Source organism: Megalobrama amblycephala, linkage group LG18, assembly GCF_018812025.1.
Source record: "Megalobrama amblycephala isolate DHTTF-2021 linkage group LG18, ASM1881202v1, whole genome shotgun sequence".
NCBI classification, from domain to species: domain Eukaryota; kingdom Metazoa; phylum Chordata; class Actinopteri; order Cypriniformes; family Xenocyprididae; genus Megalobrama; species Megalobrama amblycephala.
This window is the reverse complement of record NC_063061.1, coordinates 10,905,866-10,926,756: the sequence shown is the minus strand read 5'-3', so window position 1 is coordinate 10,926,756 and position 20,891 is coordinate 10,905,866. Positions and strand designations below refer to the sequence as shown.

Sequence of the window (20,891 nt, the reverse complement as noted above, 5' to 3'; positions counted from 1 at the left end):
GATGACAGTGGTTCAACCTTAATGTTACAAAGCAACGTTTGAATGTAAACATGGAAGCGCTGCACTGTGTCACCTGCGTAGGAGACTGACAGGGAAGAGAAGAAATTGTTGAATAAAGTCATTATTTTTGTGGTTTTTTTGCACACAAAAAAGTATTTTCATCACTTCATAGCATTAGGGTTTAACCACTGTAGTCCTGTTGACTATTTTAACCATGTCTTTACTACTTTTCTGGACCTTGAATGTGGTAATTTCGTTGCTTTCTATGGGAGATAAAAAACCTCTCGGATTTCATCACAAAAGATCTTCATTTGTGTTCTGAAGATGAACGAAGGTCTTGCGGGTTTGGAATGACATGAGGGTGAGTAATTAATGAGAGAAATTTCATTTTTGGGTGATTTAACCTGATCTAACCTTTGGGTGATCTAAAGTGTAAAGATAATTCTATTACAAAAATAAAATAAAAGCACAAGGCCTTGAATGTCCAGCCCAAACTTCCAGGGTCAATAGGTTATACTTTTAAATAGGGATGCACCAAAATTTCTGCCGTCGAAAATGATTTTAATTTTTTGGCCCGAAAGAGAAAAGCGGCCAAAGTATGAACCGAAAATATATACTGCCCCACCCCTCAGTGTTCAGCGATCAGGTTTAGCCATTATCACTACAACAGTGTATATCCACTCAATATTCCTATCTATTCACGTGCACTCGGCTCAGTTGCTCACGCCCCATACGAACACTCCACTCATGTACCGCTCATTGGACAAGCAAAGTCTGCTCAAATATCATGCCATCATGAAATTTCTAAGTAGTAGTATGATATACTCTGCTTACATGCTGTTATAATAGCTTTGTAGGAGTATACAGTACAGTCCAAAAGTTTGGAACCACTAAGATTTTTAATGTTTTTAAAAGAAGTTTCGTCTGCTCACCAAGACTACATTTATTTAATTAAAAATACAGTAAAATTGTGAAATATTATTACAATTTAAAATAACTGTTTTCTATTTGAATATATTTCACAAAGTAATTTATTCCTGTGATGGCAAAGCTGATTTTTCAGCATCATTACTCCAGTCTTCAGTGTCACATGATCCTTCAGAAATCATTCTAATATGCTGATCTGCTGCTCAAGAAACATTTAATGTGTACAATTGTACAAAATATTTGTGCACAATATTTTTTTTCAGGATTATTTGATGAATAGAAAGTTCAAAAGAACAGTGTTTATCTGAAATCTAATCTTTTGTAACATTATAAATGTCTTTACTGCCACTTTTGATTGATTTAATGCATCCTTGCTGAATAAAAGTATTCATTTCTTTAATTTCTTTTCAAAAAAATAAAAATTCTTACTGACCCTAAACTTTTGAATGGTAGTGTATAATAGGGGTGGGAATCAGAGGGTACCTCACGATACGATACGATCACGATAAATGGCTCACGATAACGATAATATCGCGAGTCAGCGATTCTGCGATAATCGATATATCGCTAGACAATCCTATAATGATACATCGCGATATTGGTCTTAATATGAAAACAAAATGCACGTGAAAAGGTTAAGTGCAGGTTAACGGATAAATCCGATCTTATATGTACATTTAATAGAGTTCACGTCACCGAAAGCAAGAAATATGAGGTGCATTTTATTGACCATCAGTTAATTTCAAAATCAAAGACTGCAATAGGAGAGAGCGGCAACAGCACTGGTATAAGGTCTCATTACTTTTAATGAAGATAATTGTGTGTTATGCGTCTGCGACTTACTTTCACTTTCATATGCGGCCGTTTGCGCGTCAGCTTGCTGAAGAGATCTGCGGCGATGTGTGATGCAGTAGCGTTGTCATATCTGACTCTCACATGTTTCAGTTTTAGTATTTTTGGGAGAAGTAAAATTTACATATGTAGTTTCAACAACCAGATGCATTTAGACTGAGCATAGACAGTTTTGACTGGAATGCGTTCCAGACCATCTCCTGAAGTGGTTTGAGCGATCGGATTTAAATCCGTCTCAAATGCGTATTTAGGCATTTAGACCTGGTCTTTTCACGATCGGATAGCTATCCGATCAGAGAAAATGCATGAAGTCACCAGGTGCAAACAGACCCTTTGATGTTCTTCAAGCGCTTAGATATACACGGGAGCTAGGGCTGGGCGATTATATCGCATGCGATTGTCACGCGCATTTCGTCAGTAAAGCCGGTTCCCTGATTACCGCTAAATCGCCATCACCTGCTTTCAAATGGAGCGCCTTTTAATAGACAAAGCCGTAGTTCACGGAGAAGCCACGCAAAATCGCGTTCAGTATCGAAGATGAATCGACTTCGATAATGAACCCGATTTTGCGTGGCTTATCAGTGATCTACGGCTCTGTCTATTAAAAGGCGCTCCATTTTAAAGCAGGTGATGGCGATTTAGAGGTAATCAGGGAACCGGCTTTACTGACGAAATGCGCGTGACAATCGCATGCGATATATGGCCCAGCCCTAACGGGAGCGTTCGAAAGCAGGCGTCTATCAGAGGATCCCTAATATATGCTTTCAAATGCTCCCGTGTATATCTAAGCCCTCGGTGAAGAACGTCAAAGATGTCTACGACTGTCACATCAATGGTATAAAAGTGCGTCAAGACTTTGAACATAAACGTGGCTGGGGCATCTATTTTACTCACACTGCTGTCCGCCATCCTGTTAATAACCTCTTTTTCTTAGGCTAGTTAACTTAAGTTCACGTTTCCCTCATTCATGTGTCGAGCGCCGCCTTGAAGTAGGACGCTTTGAGCAAAGAAATGTATATATAGCGCTTTATTTTTTTTAAAATTAAAATATCGATATTTGGCGCAGCGATACGATTCTCGTATCGCACAGAGAAGGATGACGATATATCACCACATCGATATTCTGTCCCACCCCTAGTGTATAATGCTACAGAAGCTTTGTATTTCAGATAAATGCTGTTCTTTTGAACTTTCTATTCATCAAGGAATCCTGAAAAAAAAAGTACACAACTGTTTTCAACATTGAAAATAATCATAAATGTTTATTGAGCAGCAAATCATCATGTGACACTGAAGACTGGAGTAACGATGCTGAAAATTCAGCTTTGCATCACAGGAATAAATTACTTTGTCAAATATATTTAAATAGTACACAGTTATTTTAAATTGTAATAATATTTCACAATATTACAGTTTTTTACTGTATTTTTAATTAAATAAATGTAGCCTTGGTGAGCAGACGAAACTTATTTTAAAAACATTAAAAATCTTAGTGGTTCCAAACTTTTGGACTGTACTGTACATTATTTGGATAATTGGTCAAAAAATAAATCTGAATTCTGTTGCATAGAACTGAATAAAGAATAATATATTGATATTCAATATGTGGGTGTGCATTATTTTCTAATAATTTAATGGCCCATCGTCAATTATTCTGCTTATACTACGGTTACCGCACCTCAAGACACTGTTTTGATGGTGTATTTCAAGACATTTATCAGGTTTTTGTCCTTAAAACACTCTTGTGTGTGAGACTAATTTCTTACGCATCTCATCCCAAGCCTCCGTTGCTAATTCCAAAACGTCATTTCAGAACTAGTAACAGAGGCTTGAGCCTTAATAGCAGAAAAATACCATTGATACAGTTATTAACACACTTATTAATGCAGAGAGAGAGAGAGAGAGAGAGAGAGAGCATATGTGAATTAGCCTACCTGAGTGTCTGTGTCTTTCTCACGGCAGCACTGTCTCTACTAATAGCAAAACGAAACTATAAGTTTATCTACCTCAAGAATCGCACAGCTATTACCTTGCTGGTGAGTCATTTTACTGATTAATTCATCAGAGGTGCGCTGACAACAAGTTTCTGTGCGAGTGTGTGTGTAATGTTATACAGTACATGTGTACGTTTGAAAGAGAGAGTGAGGGAGAGAGAGAGAGAGAGAGAGAGAGAGTTTTGTCGTTTTCTTCCTATAGTTTACTATATTTATTTACTTGGCCAGTGTCGTTGTGGGTTTTGTTTCTTTTGCTGTTATAGGCTGTAAGGACCTTTTGAAATAACTGAAATCATTTGGCGAAGTGATATGGAACTGTAATGCGGTCAAGACTTGCCTAGAACTACTTTAGCCGTGCATTTCCCTGAAAGTAAATGTTCACCTTAGAACGTTGATCAACTAATCAGATTTAAGCATTCAACAGCCCCCGTAGTATAATAATATATTTTCTGTCTAATTTTAGTGTTACTTTCAATAAAAGTGTGGTTATTTTATTTTATTGGCTTGTATTTTTTAAATTCAGTATCATTAAATTAATTGAATTTCATTAAAAAGTCTAATATATATATATATATATATATATATATATATATATATATATATATATATATATATATATATATATATTTATATATAAATAAAGCTATTTTAAAATAAGTTTCAGTTTTGGTTTTCGGCCAAGTGCATCCAGAATTTTCAGTTTCCGTTTCAGCCCAGAATTTTCATTTTGGTGCATCCGTATTTAGAAATTTCAACCATTTCACAAGATTTCTACCATTTCATAGCAACAAGCATACTTTTTGTCTAAGATACAAATTTGTGTGCTAATAAAGGCTAACATGCTTTTACATTTAGTTTACATTGTGATTAAAGAGTGCCAAGAGAGCCAAATAAAAGTGAGAACAAAGGCAACAGGCTCTAAAAATTTATACATTTGTAATCTGTCTATATTATATTAATCATGTCATACTTGACTAAATTATACAGAAGGTATAAGGGGAAGAAATCCTGCACACTGATATTTTATTGCATTACAAGTATCGCCTGCAAACCAGTATACCATTTCAGTATCAAACATAATACAGGACACAAAAAGGTTCAGATACACTTTGGCTGAAAACCTCATTCACTAATGGAACAAACAATAATGTCTTGGAGCAAAAACAATGCATATAAATAATAGAAGAATGTGAGGAAATCTCACCTGCCGGCCGAAGAGTCTCTGCAGTAAGCCCTGTTTGGGTGGGGGGGAGGGTTGACCTCTCCAGTCCAGGTCAGGGGGCACAGTGCCATCCAAGTTCAAGATGTTGAGTTCTTTGAAGCACTCAGTCTCTATCATCTGAATGGATTCATGAAATGACAACACACACAGAATTAAAGTCAAACTAATATAGGGAAATCTGGGGCTTGTTGTCACAAGGTCTATATCTCAGTAGTCTTTAGTAGACAGACCTTCAGAAGTCGATGTCCCTACAATAACAGACCGGCGTGTAAAACTTTATACGTATTTTAAAGAATCTATGCCGTGAACTTCACATACTTTTGAAAATCCAGTGTTTAGTTTAGAGATGCACCGATTGCAATTTTCTTGGCCGATTCCGATTTCCGATTTTTTGTTAGTGAGATCGGCCGATACCGATTTTTGCCGATTCCGATTTTCTTTCTAAGAACTATAATTGACAACATATACAAACAAAAATCTACTTTTCTTCAATGCAAAGTTTTATTTTCATTTAAAAAAACAAAACAAAAAAAAAAAACAAGTAAAAGTCAGTAATAAAATATAAACAGCTCAAATAAATGCAATAGAATAAAGAGAGCTATGAAACTAAGTTTTTTGGGTTAACTGGGTTTCTATTCAGGTAAGAAATACTACAGAAATTAAAGTAATCAGATGTAAAATGACACATTCAGTATTATTTTACATTGGTTACTTTAATTTCTGTAGTCTTTATTGTAAATATTAATACAGATCAATTATTACCATTAAAGTTATAAAATGTATTCAGTCAAGAGTTGAAACTGATTTTCTTTGTCTTTTGTTCTTTGATTAACATGACAGACAGCAGCAGGAATATTGGACTGCTGTCCCTTTAAGAGTTTATGAACGGTGTTCAACAGACCCAATAGAGTGCCCCAGGGATGACGCGTTTTTGTAGGCAAAACCCGGAAGCGAGTTAGCATTTTAGGACTTCCGGTTCCAACGCCATAAAGTCTATGGGTTTTTTGAATGGGTTTTTGCTAAATCTCCTGAAATAAGGTCTGTGGTTAACAAAGCCTCTAAATACTTTCACGTTTTGATCTATGACATAAAACACACCAGTTATAACCCACTTGTGATTTTTGTGATTTTTATTTTTTTAAATAGAGTTGTTTTCTAAATAAAGTTTGAGGAAGCTTGGTGGTGACGACGTTGATCCGCGACCATGGTGTGCTGTAGTCCGTTTATAGCCTACTGTTAGCCTTTTATATCTGACGACTTTATTTAGGCTTCAAAATCTACAAATGTTGTGTTAACTTGTAAAGATTATCTTGATAGACAAAACGTGTAAGTGTCATAACCCTTTGTTAAACACAGAGCTTATTTTCTGCGATTTTCCAAAAGTCTATGGGAAAAATGAATAGGCTTTCAGTCGAGGGAACCCGCGCGCCGCTAACTTCCAGGTTGGCCTACAAAAACGCGTCATCCCTGGGGCACTCTATAGAGTGCCCCAGGGATGACGCGTTTTTGTAGGCAAAACCCGAAAGCGAGTTAGCATTTTAGGACTTCCGGTTCCAACGCCATAAAGTCTATGGGTTTTTTGAATGGGTTTTTGCTAAATCGCCTGAAATAAGGTCTGTGGTAAACAAAGCCTCTAAATACTTTCACGTTTTGATCTATGACATAAAACACACCAGTTATAACCCACTTGTGATTTTTTAAACTTTTACTGCGTCTTCAAATCGGCGGTTGCTAACAAATTGCTAAAAGGGACTACTTCCTTTGGCGGGGACTTTAGACGTCATCATTAAAAACGGGACATTTGGACAGCATTTCTCATGAAAAAGTGGATAAGTATTCATACACAGCGCAGATCATAATCAGTGAGCATGTTTTTAAATAGAGTTGTTTTCTAAATAAAGTTTGAGGACGCTTGGTGGTGACGACGTTGATCCGCGATCATGGTGTGCTGTAGTCCGTTTATAGCCTACTGTTAGCCTTTTATATCTGACGACTTTATTTAGGCTTCAAAATCTATAAATGTTGTGTTAACTTGTAAAGATTATCTTGATAGACAAAACGTGTAAGTGTCATAACCCTTTGTTAAACACAGAGCTTATTTTCTGCGATTTTCCAAAAGTCTATGGGAAAAATGAATAGGCTTTCAGTCGAGGGAACCCGCGCGCCGCTAACTTCCGGGTTGGCCTACAAAAACGCGTCATCCCTGGGGCACTCTATACACTTTCTTAGCTATTTAACGATTCAAAACTGACAGTGTTTATCTGTGTACTCGCCAAGATTGCCTGTGCCGCTGGTTTTGACATACTTGTGTATGTATTTGACAGTTTGAGCGCAGGAAGGCGCTTATTTTGGTACTTGTGAGTCTGTTTGACTTCTATCTCTGTTTGAGACTGAGCGTGGCTTGTTCGCTTCACTAATATAGATCAGTGGAGCGCGGGCTTTCGTGTGAGCGCGAAACCTGAGGGAATGACTAAAATTATGCGCAGTAAGCACTATTTAACCGGAGCGAATGAGGCGAGTGAGAGAGAGGAGGCGCCCGCGCGGGTGTGTGTCACTGACTTCACCGTGACAGAGAAGAGAACTGGAACGCGCATTTTACGTTATTGCCTGTGCCGCTGGTAACAAAAAAGAACGGCTCGGAATCGGTAAGAAGTGAGACTGATCGGCCGATCGCCGATCCAGGCCGATCATGAGGAAAATCGTCCGATTCCGATCCCTGGCCGATCAATCAGTGCATCTCTAGTTTAGTTGATACTGATAAGCACTCATTGTCACACTTGTAAACATGACTGCTTTCTTCTTCCATGAGGGGGTTTGGCATCACAACAGCTTTGTTTCCAATGGACCGTTAAAGAACGCGACACACGTCTCCCGTAAATCATGCAGAATTCAACCAATCGGATGATGACTTTGAAATTCCTCAAGTGTTTCCAATTTTGTGTGCCTTATGCATCAGACGTTCTCAGGCTGCGACTAATATCTCAGTAAGTACAAGGGTTTGAGACAAATGTCCAATTAAACCGGCTTTTTTTTCTAGCAGTAGATGTTCAAAACCCTCTTAAATTATAATTTTTATTAAGAAACTTGTATTATTTTATTCTGTCTAGTGTTGTTGAAATAAAATTAAAACTATTAAATTAACAAATATTTATAAATTAAAATTTTGAAATATTTGTTAAAAAAAACAAGAACTAATAAAAATGACAAAAGCACAACATTACAAAAATAAACTAAAAACTGAAAATATAAAAATGAAACCTAATTCAAATTGTTAATAATAAAAACTACAATAGTATATAAATAATGATAATATAAATTATATAAATTTTAATAATTTTCAAATAATGTCTTGAAAACTAACTGAAATAAGTTTAAGTGAAATAAGTTTAAGTAAAAATTAAAACTAAAATTGAAATAGTTCATTAAATCTGTGCTAACACTTTACAATAAAGTCCCATTAGCTAACATTAGTTAATGCATCAACTAACAATAAGCAATATATTTGTTACAGTATTTATTAATTTTGTTAATGTTAGTTCATTGTTCATAATGTTAGTTCATTGTTCATGTTAGCTCCTATCACTAAATAATATAAACAAACAAAACTTTTGATTAACAAATGCTTTAGAAAAAGTGCTTTTCATTGTTAGTTCATGTTAACTAATGCTACGTTCATGCCATGTCATAGGCCCTGTCCCAAATGGCGCACTTCATGTGGACTTTCGGTCTCGTGGACTTAAATTGCGCGTGCTTGCCGAGTCTACGTGTCCGTAGGCCGTTCCATTCAGCATTTTAACGCTCTGAAGTGTGCTCAGCGGCACCCCCTTTGTACCCTTGAAGCTGTCTTCAGCACACTTTAACTACCCAGGAATCCTTGCGAAATGCCAATCAGACAACGGATGGGAGGAGATTTCACTCAAGAGCAATTGATGACATGGCTGAGAAGAAAATATTTAAGTGTAGGTATCATTACGGTTTTTATGACCTAGGTGTACATTTTACCAGTTGTTACCTACAGTTTATACAAACATTATGGTCATCGACCAAGTGGTTGATATCTCAAACATAATAATAGCGCGTTGAATAATACGATCGCATTATGATTCATTAAATAAATAGAACCGAATGTCAGGGCTTTACTGAGTCATATGTAAACCTAGTATTTATATTTAAACCTGTAAATTTATCTGAAACTCACGCACATGTTTATTAGGGCCCGAGCACCGATGGTGTGAGGACCCTATTGGAATTGCTCAGCCAAAATTTTCTTCTTCTCCAAAATGAATCACATTTTTGAGGGCCTAAATGTTCTCAAAAACTCATGAAACTTTGCACACGCATCAGAAGTGGTGAAAATTTACATTTGATATGGGTTTCAGAATTAGGTGTGGCAAAATGGCTCGATAGCGCCACCTACAAAATTTCAATTAAGCGCCCTTCGTGCTACGTTTCACGTACAGTTATGAAATTCGGTAGACAGATGTAACAGCCCAATACCTACAAAAAAGCCCCTGGGTGCAAAGTTTGTAAACCCAACAGGAAGTGAGATATTTTTAATTTTCTCTACAAAATTTTGGCAGTTTTTGCCATTTCCACATGTTGTACTTTAACGAACTCCTCCTAGAGCTTTAATCAGATCAACATCATATTTGGTCAGTCTAATCTAAAGGCCTTTGAGATGTTAAATTGCGAAGATCTAGAGTTTTCGCTGAAGGGCGTGTTTGTGGCGGCCTGGCAAAGTTCGATGTTTCGCCATGAAACAGGAAGTTGTTGTAACTCGGGCATACAATGTCTGATCTGCCCCAAACTTTGCATGTTTTATTAGAGTCCTGACCTGAAGACATCTTCATAACAATATTCAGTTACAGTCATAGCGCCACCTGGTGGCAACAGGAAATGACATGTTTTACACTGTGATTAACTCCTCCTAGAGATTGAATCAGATCAATGTCATTTTTTGTCAGTCTAATCTAAAGGCCTTTGTGACGTTAATTTGCGAAGATCTAGAGTTTTCGCTGAAGGGCGTGCCCGTGGCGGCATGACAAAGTCTGTTGTTCCGCCATGAAAAAGGAAGCCGTTGTAACTCAGGCATACAATGTCTGATCTGCCCCAAACTTCACATGTGTGATAAGAGTCCTGGCCTGAACATATCTATATGCCAATATTCAGTTAGTCATAGCGCCACCTGCTGGCAACAGGAAATGGCATGCTTTACACTGTAATTCCCTCCCAGAACCACATTTTAATATGCCACAAAGTACCAAACATACTAGAAACACGTTAAATCATGCAACACTTGGCTAAGTGCTAATGTATGCGATTAACGCCATGAAACAGGAAGTTGTTGTAACTCAGGCATATGATGTCCGATCTGCTCCAAACTTCACGTGATAACAGTCCTGGTCTGAACACATCTATATCGCAATATTTGGTTATAGTCAAAGTGCCACCTGTTGGCAGCAGGAAGTGTGGCAATTCAAAATGACTTAATGGCATAATTCTCCTGTATTCATTCGCTTACATGCATGTCGACCACTGTTCACTGTTTTCCTAAGGCCAACGGGTGGCGGTGAGCCCGGGTGCGAGGGCCCTTTCATCGCTGCTTGCAGCTTTAATTATGTGTTAAAATTGTAATCTTAGTTCAAATGGAACATTATGTATTATTACAACTGTATACATTATTTAAATAAGCATGTATATATTGATATATTGATATTGATATATAAAAGCAGGCTGTGTAGTTGACATGGAGATAATATTTTGCAAAAGAAAAGAAACCGGTTCTCGATGCTAAATATTATCCTCGAACCTGCAGCTCCTGTCAAAAAACAGCCAGACCGTTATTTCCGCCGTGACGATCGAGTCTGTCCCAAAAATACCTCTCAATGCGCCCTCGTGGACTCGCGCCAAGGGCCCTATAGGTCTGCACTACGTGACGTCACCAAAGTGTGGAAGTCCACAAGTCCGGAGTGTGCCATTTGGGACAGGGCCATAATTACCGTCATTTTGAGATGACAACACGTAACGTTCTACTCGAAGCTGTTCACGTCCACGGACTGGGAATTATGCATTTTTATGACAACACTATCAATGCCCAAATGAATCTGCAGCAGTCAGGTGGTACATGTAGGAACTCTCAGAAAATTGCTAGCTTACAAAATGTAATTACGAGCTCTATGATTTTTACAAGTTGAAATCATGCAATTACGGGCATTGCGACATGGCGTGAATTAAGCTCATGTAGTTAATGAATGTCAACAAATAGAACCTTATTGTAAAGTGTTTCCAAACCTATTTAGAAATATTTGTAAAAAAAAAAAAAAAAAAAAAAAAAACTAATAAAAATGACAAAAGCACAATTAAAATATACAAATAAAAGCTCACTCAAAATATGAATGAAAGCTAAATAATAAACAGGAAAACAAAACAGATTCTGTCCTCCGAACTAAAATGACAGTTACTTTTATTCATAAAAAAAGTCATTTAATTTATAATGGTTAATTTAGAAATATTTCTACCTTGCATTCTAATGTCTTGATACTGATTCTAAATAAAAAAATATGAAACTATTTAAGGTTATAGGATAAAAGCTGTCATAAAATAAAACTATACGATATGTAGTCACATCTCAATTCATTTCATTAAGTAAATTTCATGATGGCAACATCGCATGCACGTCCTGTTTTATTCTCAAGAGAAAATATCACCGATTTGCATTGATTGCAGTCTGTTTGTACACATTATCAAAGTCAATGTTAATTTCCTTTTTATTGCATGCTGGTCATAAACCAGCAATCAGTGTTCAGAGTAAAACATTTATTGAGGTTATTCTGGGTAGTGACCTGACCTCATTTTGCCAGGGGATGGGAACACATCCAGTGGATACTTTGCTGTAGAAGGAGTCATCTTTGGGCTCCAGCTCCACCCCCTTTACTGTGGAGAACTGCTCGATGTCCAACACATCCTTACAGTAGATGGCCTGAGGCTGAAACATAGAAACATATCATGCTACACATCTGTGCGTTGTCTGATTGAAGCGATGTCTGATTTTATGAACAAATCATTCACAAGACACACTCTGATTTGACTTAAATTTTGTTCTTTTCTTTCCCCAAAGCTGTTGTATGAATAAAAAAGTAATATGGACTACTTTTATGATACTTCCATGGTGCCTTTGTGTCCTTTTTTAAAGCTTGAAAGCTCCCATAATGTAAAGTTCCCATTCATTGCAACTGCAAGGAAAAGAGCGACTGGTACATTATTCAAAATGTCTCCTTTTGTGTTCCAAGCCAAAAAGAAATTCAAATGGATTTGGAACAATGCGAGGATGATTATTCAAAAAAAAGAAAATAGTGGAATTTTCATTTTTTGGGTGAACTATTCATTTAAACAGTGAAAGAGCAATAGTAATAATAATCGTTATGACTGATATTCCCCAAAACAATTTAAATTAAAGTGCCAGTCTCAGAAAATACTTACATCTGGAATAAAGGGCGCTTCGAGCATGCCAGCTGCAAGCCGCTTGAAGTTGATGGAACGGAAAATAGGATGGGCTTTCACCTCTGAGGCTCCGCCCCCCTGACAGCCAAGCCTCTCACAAGGGTCTTTGGCTAGCAGCTAAGCAAAAAACAATGAAAAAACAAAACATAAAATACATAATTTTTCATTGACATGCCCACTTTTTGATAACGGTTAAGTTCAAAATGTATTTATTTTAATGTCATATCAACATCATATATACAATTATGGCAAAACAGTCAATTAAATAATTAAAGATATACAATTAAAATATTAAAAATATACAATTACTCTTCTTAAAACAAGTCACTGGGAACCAAAAACTACACTGTGTCCCAAATTATTATGCAAGTGACATATCAGTAGGATTTCAGTACAATAAACATTCATATTTTAGTTTTTCAACTAAAGTGTTTGTTTGTTTTATTTCTTTTATTTTTCAAATCTCAGACAGCTTTGTTAAATAGTTTGCCAGGTCTTCTTAGGTAAATATGAAAAATACTTAGAGAGGTTGTTCCACATTATTAAGCAAGTCACAGTCTTCAAGCAATATGAGGAGGAAGAAAGATCTTACTGAAGATGAAAAGCATGAAAAGGTGCAGTGTCTTGCAAAAGGCATGAAAACAACTAATATTTTGTGAAAACTGAATAGAGATTGTCGAACTGTCAAAAGATTTGTGAGTGATTAGAGCACAGAAGAACGATAAAGATAAAGGCTTATTAAGGAAAGTTTCTGTCAAACAAAATTGTTTTAAAAGGGCAGCTGTAAAAAAGAAAAGCCACTGTTGAGCAGCAAACAGGTATTTGAAGCTGCTGGTGTTTTCGGAGTCTCAAGAACCTCTCCATGTAGACTGACAGTTGTGCATAAAGTTGCATTTCAGCCACCTCTAACCAAAGCTCACAAAGAGAAATGTTTACAGTGGGTTTAGAAATACATGAAGACTCATTTTAAATTATTTTATTCACTGATGAATGCCGTACTACAATAATTGGTCCAGATGAATGGATCTGTGGATGGTTGGTGAATGGCCACCCAATTCCAACAAGACTGTGATGTCAGCAAGGAGCTAGTGGGTGATGATTTGAGCTGGAATATTGGGAAGTAAGATGGAAGGTCCCTGGGGGTCTCTGAGGGTGTCAAAATGACATCTGCTAGAACTGACCATTTTCTGCTATAAAGATGGATAATGCCTTCTGAAATTAAAAGGATTTTCATGCATGACAACGCACAATCCCATGCAGCAAAAAACACCACAGCAATAAAACGGTTAGAAAGTGTATTTCTAAACTAAAATCTGAATGTTTATTGTACTAAAATCCTACTGATGTGTCACTTGCAGAATAATTTGGAACACAGTTATTTGGTTAGCAAAATTCTTCAAAATATCTTCTTTTATGTTCTGCAGAATAAAGAAAGTCTTATAGGTTTAGAACGACATGAGGGTGCGTAAATGATGACAGAATTTTTATTTTTGCGTGAGGGTTAACTTGACAGAGCATCTTTGATATGTACATTTTCTCAGAAATATTGGATTTAAGTGTTTAATTGCTATTATTCTAATTAGTAAAGTATCCCGATATCAGGCCGATACTGCTCTCGTGTACTCGTACTCATTAAAAAGCTTCGATACCACACAGAATGTGTACAGTGTTTGTGTCCAGACAAAGAAACACAGACAACTGAACAGAGATATGGAGATATCAGAGATTAAAGAAGTTGGTGGCACTTCATTTTACAGTCCTGTTCCCCACGTACATAGCAAAGCACAGCAAAGACGCGCAAGCTTGTCGAGGGCACATCCCTTTCTCACAAACTTTGCTGAGAAGTTTGTAGTTCGGTCGTTCGGTTTGATATGTTCCCGACAGTAAACTGAAGTCCTGTTCTATTTTTGACATACTTCAAGCGTCTGAGCTATTACAGACATGAAGAACAAATGGATTTGCAATGGTCGAGTTGTCGCATCCAGTGTAGAAAGCCTCAAAGCTGTTGTGGCGTGATTTGTTATAAAATTATAGATGACACAATAGTGCAATAGAATGAACAGTGCAAGTAACAGAAGCTTGTACATTACATTTAATCAGGCATAATTAAGTATGAAAATAACTGAAGGAAACATATTTGCTAAACGAATTAATATTCTTTTGGTTTTTCTAAGCAATATTTTTAAAAAATGTACAAATGCAATGAAAATTCAGGTATCAGTAAACAGTATTGGTGAGTACCAAAAATGAAAGTATCGATTCATACGACTCATTCTGGAAAGAGTGATATCGGTGCATCCCTGGATTGGATAATTAATATTTAATTGGATACTAACCATTTTACAGAGTGATTTGGCATCCTCTGAGAACTTGCTGGAATATTCTTCCTCCACCTCTTTGACTAGCCGCTCCACTTCCTCTCGCTTGATTTTTTTCTTGCGTTGCTGAAAGGGTGACTGGCCCTCAATCATCTCGTAGAGGAGACAGCCGAGAGCCCACCAGTCTGGACTGAATGTGTAACGCTCGTTTTTCACCACCTCTGGAGCTGATAGGACACAAACATCTGGAGGTTACATTGATTGCTCTAGTTGCTGCTGATATTGTTTAGAGGTTAATAAGGGCAAAGACGTACCCATGTACCCCACAGTGCCCACCCGGCCTTTGATTGTCTGACCATCTGGTACATGCACAGCCAGGCCCAGGTCTGATATACGTATATGACCTAAGAAGAAACGTCACAGCTCTGTCACATTAGGCCTTTCATAAGCAAGCTTAAAAGATGTCTGTCAGTGGTTTGAGCCACTAGATAACTTCAAAAGCTGCTTAGTGCATTTACAATAACTAGTTTTTCAATACTAATAACTTTTTTGTAATTTCATTTGCCAAAATCATTTAATATATTCGAATTATCTTCATTTGAGGGATTTCAATTAACATAAGGGTTCAATCAATTTCTGTTTTTTTTCCATGACTTTTCCATGAATATCTCTAGTGGTTTGTGAGTTGATTTCAGTATTATGATCTAACAAATTATAAACTCACAAACACTTTAAAAGCTATATTATACTATATTATATTTCAAAATCAATTAGTATTTAACATTGTACAATATACACTAGTTTGGGGTTGGTAAGATTTTTTATGTTTTGGAAAGACGCCTCTTATGTTCACCAAGTCTGCATTTACTTGATCAAAAATACATTAACTATTTAGTAATGTTATGAAATATTGTTACAATATACACTGATGAGCCAAAACATTATGACTAGTCACAGGTGAAGCAAATATCATTGATCATCTCCTAACCATGCTACATATTAATGTCTGGGTAGATTAGATGGTAAGCAAACAATCAGTTCTCGTAATCAACGTGTTGACTGCAGGAGAAATGGGCAGGAATACAGATCTGAGTGACTTGGGTCGCCTTGCCATAACAATTTGGCCCATGTCAGAGTATCTCTGAAACGGCAAGGCTCCCGGTCAGCAGTGGTGAGAATTTACCAACAGTGGTCCGATGAAGGACAAATGACAAACCGGCGACAGGGTGTCGGGCACCCAAGGCTCATCGATGCATGAGGGCAACGAAGGCTATCCCGTCTGGTCCGAGCCAACAGAAGGTCTACTGTGGCACAAGTCATACAAAATTTAAATGATGGTTTTGGGAGGAATGTGTCAGAGTCATACAGACCAATCAGAGTGCCTATGATGACCCCCATCCACCATCGAAAGCACCTACAATGGGCATGTGAGCATCAAAAAAAAAGACATTGGAGCAGCGTAAGAAGGTTGCCTGGTCCGATGAGTCCTGTTTTCTTTTACATCATGTGGACAGCTGTGTACATGTGAGTCATTTTCCTGGGGAAGTGATGGACTGCATTATGGGATGACGAAAAGCAGGCAGAGGAAGTGCAATGCTTTAGGCTATGTTCTGCTGGGAATCCCCGGGTCCGGCTATTGATGTGGACATAAATTTGACACGTTCTACCAACCTAAACATGTTGCAGACCAGGCACACCCCTTCATGACAATGGTGTTCCATGGTGGAAGTGGCCTCAAAGCAGGATAATGCACACTGCATACATTGTTTAGGAATGGTTTGAGGTTCAAGAGTTCAAGGTGTTGCCCTGGCCTCCAAATTCCCCAGATTTTAATCCAATTGAGCATCTGTGGGATGTGCTGGACCAACAAGTTTGATCCACAGCAGCACCACCAAAAAACCTACAGGACATGAAGGATCTGCTGCCAACGTCTTGGTGCCAGAAACCACAGGATACCTTCAGGGCTCTTGTAGAGTCCATGCCTTGGCGGGTCGGCACTATTTTGGCAGCACGCGGAGGACCACCAGCATATTAGGCAGGTGGTCATAATGTTTTGGCTCACTATATATACAGTATCAAATGATAAATGTCATTTACTCCTGTGATGGCAAAGCTGCATCAGTACTCCAGTTTTAAGTGTCACATGATCCTTCGGAAAACATTCTAATATGCTGATTTGGTGCTTAAACCACACTTATTATTATCAATGTTAAAAACAGTTGTGCTGCTTAATATTTTTGTGGAAAATGTGATACACTTTTTTTCAGGACTCTTTGAAATAACACCTCAAAAGAACAGCATTTATTTGAAATTAATTTATTGCATCCTTGCTGTATTCATTTCTCAAAATAACCAATGAACTATACTGTAGAACCATGTTGTATATACTATATACAGTAGACAGCGTTTGAAGTGGATCAAAAAAGTTAATCAAAGCTGTCCTAAGAAGAAGGTTTTGATTCACTTCAAATATTGACTACTGTAGTTCTATATAGTATAGAACTGTATATAGTATACTGTATGTAGTTATTTAGGGCTGGAAAACATTTTTAAATTAACCATGAGTTAGTTAGTTAGTTAGGGAACCCTGCAGCATGTCATGTAATTCGCTTGATAAATAAATCATTAATTAAAAGCCTAAGTTCAATTAATTGATACATACAGCTGTTACCACAGTATGTTATAAACGTGGATGTTAAATTGTATGGCTCAAAAACAATATTATACACTGCACTCCCTCTTGTGGCAAACATAAGTGCTACAGTTTAGGATGCGATGTTCCATGTGGCATTGCTTTTCTTCAAGAAATTTGTTTTACCATTGTCATACCAAATAACATTACACTATCTGCTGAATTTGATTGGTAAATCACAAAGAAAACATCAGTTGCTAACTTACCATGATCATCCAACAGTATATTTTCTGGCTTTAAATCCCTGACAGAAGACGAACAAAGAAAGCAGGTCAGTCAACTATGTAGACTCATGTGTGGCATAAAAAAATAAATAAAAAAAACGCATATAAAACAGCATTTAAATACTGTATGAGTATTTTCTTTTTTTTGCAAACAGCCCCTTGTAAAACAAAATTCACCTGTATACTATCCTCTCCCGATGGAGGTCTTCTAACCCGCAGCAGATCTCAGCAGCATAAAACACAGCTCTCTTCTCGTCAAAACCTGCTTCTCCCATGTGGTAGATATGGAACTTCAGGTCCCCTCCGTTCATCAGCGTAAGCACCAAACACAGGGCGTCTTTTGTCTCATACGCGTACGCGAGACTCACCTCCATGAGAAAACAGAAAGGTACATCGCTTCATTTACAAAACACAATTCCCATGTTTGATAAAGCCTGCGTGGGAAAGTATCTAAAAATGTAGGAAGAAATTACAAGAAAATCCTGAGAATAATAGCCAAACAAAACAACTCAAAATAGCATGCTCGAGGTCAGGCCTTTGGATATACAAATCCCAAATACAAAGTTATCATTTCATTAAACTAGGGGTTACAATCAGATGTTAAGGTTTTGAAAGACTGCTGAGAAACACCTTTTCAATTCGGTGTCAAGAAACAATTTTCCGGTTTCTGTTCTTAAATAAAATTTTGAATGTTAACATTAAATAGTTCAATAGTACTATTTAAAAAAAATAAATAGTAAAACTAAAATGTTTCTGCATCAGATCTCCATGCCTAAATTTGAAGATCCAGAATGAGCACTCATAAAAAGCAGAGCATCTGTGAACTAATCAGTCCAAAAACAGAATTCACAACTACAGTGACTTCATGTTTTTTATAGAAAGCATGTGGTTAACAGAGGAGATAGAAGAATAAGATAACGCTCAAACAAGCCACGTTTAAGATTGGGCGAAACATGCACTACAGATGCTTACAACAAACAGACTGTTGACTTTCTCCAGAATCTGCTTCTCGTTCAGGGCCATGGACTCTCCTTTCCTCTTTTTGATGCGTTTCTTCTCCAGCTTTTTGCAGGCATACATCTTCCCTGTGGCCCGCACCTGGCATGCACAGACCTTGGGTGCAAAAAAACACAGTGTGAGAATTTAAAGGCCCATTTATTTGTAATTTTGTTACACGAAATACTCATTTATGTGCATTACGTTAATAAAGAGGACTGAGAGCAAAACTACAAAAAGCCAGTTTGTACTAAGAGGGTGAATCTCAAATGTATGGGTCACATTTCACCCTTAACCCTATAAAGCCTACTGTATTCTATTTGATATGCATAATTCTAAGGCCTCTAAATTTTCAACATGATCAAAATTTTGCAAAAAAAAAAGAAGATTTTTTGCAAAAGGCCTTTTAGTATAATTCTAAAAATACCCACTTCAGTCTTTTTGCTGTGAAATCTTTACTGATTTTTATCAATAATAATTCTCAATACTATAAGTGTAAAAACATTTGTAAAAACAGCAACAACAAAAAAAACATTTACTACCATGATGAAAAAATATTTCAATAAATAACATTTCAATAAATACAACTAATATGTTACGATGCAAAAAAATCTTTTTTCATTTCGTCAAATGACAAGTTCCTCACAGGGATTTATCCAAAAGGACCTTCCACAGGGCAGCGGAGGGCAATAAAAAGACTCTGAATGTGATTAGCTATCTGGTAGGGAAATCAGAATTGGAGACTTGCTTTCCCTATATCTGCCAACATTGACTGGCAGTATGTATGATAATCTGAAGTTTTTATGTCTGATAAGTGTAACAAAAATAGCATATTAGCCTTATGAACCTTGGAATGGACAGATAACATTTGATTTAGTGGCATTACAGATAATAACTAATAACACCCAGATTATGTTTCTGCCATAAACAGAGCGACGTTTAATCATTTCAGACTCACCTCACCAAAGCCTCCCTTTCCCAAAACCCTATACTGACGGAATGTGTTTTTTGTGATTGGCTGTCTGTCAAGGAGAGGAAGAGAATAATAAACAAAAGTTACATTTCAGAAGAACGGACATGACCCAGTCTTATTTAATTATAACATACTTTTACAGAAAAATAACGTCCTGTTGCCTTCACAAGAAGCTTATATCTCAAGAGACACTGACGCACAATGTTAAAACGCAAGCTTTAAATCTAATTAAGACTTTTTTTGTATTCAGTAGATAGCTAGTGTACTAGGCCTCTTAATGTGTACATGACAGTGAAAGTATTTGTTCCGGCATATCATATACTTCTCTGTAAAAGGTCTGGATGGGAACTGTCCAAGCCTGGCTTAGACTTTCAGTCAGAGGACATTTTTATGACTAAAAGTAAATAAATAGCAAGTTCAGAGTTCGCATCTGGTTTATATAAGCTCAGCTTCATAAATAAATCATGGCACCCAAAGGAATAATTAGAATCTGCTTGGCAGTGAAGAAAAACTTCTTAGCTACAAATAATTTCTCTCATTTAACATCAGAACTATAGAAAATTACTGAGTTCATACATTGTAAACAAATCCAAAAAGTAAAAAATGTGCTGAGGTGTTGTTTATACCTCTCAAGCCATTTCCACTGTAAGAAGCGACTGTAGTACATACTATCGAGGTAGTCTGCGAAGGGGGCCACGCTCAGGTAGTCATGGATCAGTCTACAAGAGAACATTGAGAGAAAGAGTTACTAGACTGCACAGTGAAAACACGATCTCACTCGCGCATCCTGATTCAATTAAAGGGGTACTTCATCATAATACTTGAAAATCGGTGCTACCTGAGTAGAGAAAACAGAAAAAAGTCTGTTTTCTTCCCTTTTGCCAAAAAAAGGAAAACTTCAACACCCATAATGCACTGGGCATGTTGCCGTCCAAGGCCACTCCCCCCAGTCTGCTATGGACACGCTTACCAGAGTCAAATACTACCTTGATTTAGTAGGAAATACTTCTTAGCAAACTTTTAGTCGTAATGGTGTTGGTTTGTATTGCTCCAGGGTGCAAGAATTCCAGTGAATTCAATTCAGTTTTTAGAATTCAGTTTCAAGTAAAGGATCCAGCACTTTGTAGGCTGTGGATGAAGGCTGCAAAGAATTGCAAATATGGAGAGAACGCCATGACATGAAATCTGAAAAA

At 37.1% G+C, this 20,891-nt stretch overlaps 1 protein-coding gene across 3 annotated transcripts in view; it reads right to left on the bottom strand.

Moving 5' to 3' along the window:
- grk6 (G protein-coupled receptor kinase 6) overlaps window positions 1–20,891 on the bottom strand; it is a 61,673-nt gene that overhangs the window by 4,856 nt on the left and 35,926 nt on the right. For 2 of the 3 annotated variants that reach the window (XR_007181424.1, XM_048167321.1), the window contains exons 6-15: window positions 20,325–20,417; window positions 19,684–19,747; window positions 18,702–18,842; window positions 17,907–18,097; window positions 17,712–17,749; window positions 15,128–15,217; window positions 14,832–15,040; window positions 12,475–12,612; window positions 11,843–11,980; window positions 4,978–5,112 (exon numbers count right to left, since the gene is read on the bottom strand). Coding sequence is in view for 2 of the 3 variants with exons in the window: in XM_048167321.1 (XP_048023278.1) it covers window positions 4,978–5,112; window positions 11,843–11,980; window positions 12,475–12,612; window positions 14,832–15,040; window positions 15,128–15,217; window positions 17,712–17,749; window positions 17,907–18,097; window positions 18,702–18,842; window positions 19,684–19,747; window positions 20,325–20,417 (1,237 nt within the window). In the remaining variant the exon portion in view is untranslated. Of the gene's footprint in view, window positions 1–3,733; window positions 3,753–4,977; window positions 5,113–11,842; window positions 11,981–12,474; window positions 12,613–14,831; window positions 15,041–15,127; window positions 15,218–17,711; window positions 17,750–17,906; window positions 18,098–18,701; window positions 18,843–19,683; window positions 19,748–20,324; window positions 20,418–20,891 lie in introns of those variants that run through there. The other variant, XM_048167322.1, reaches the window with a different exon arrangement.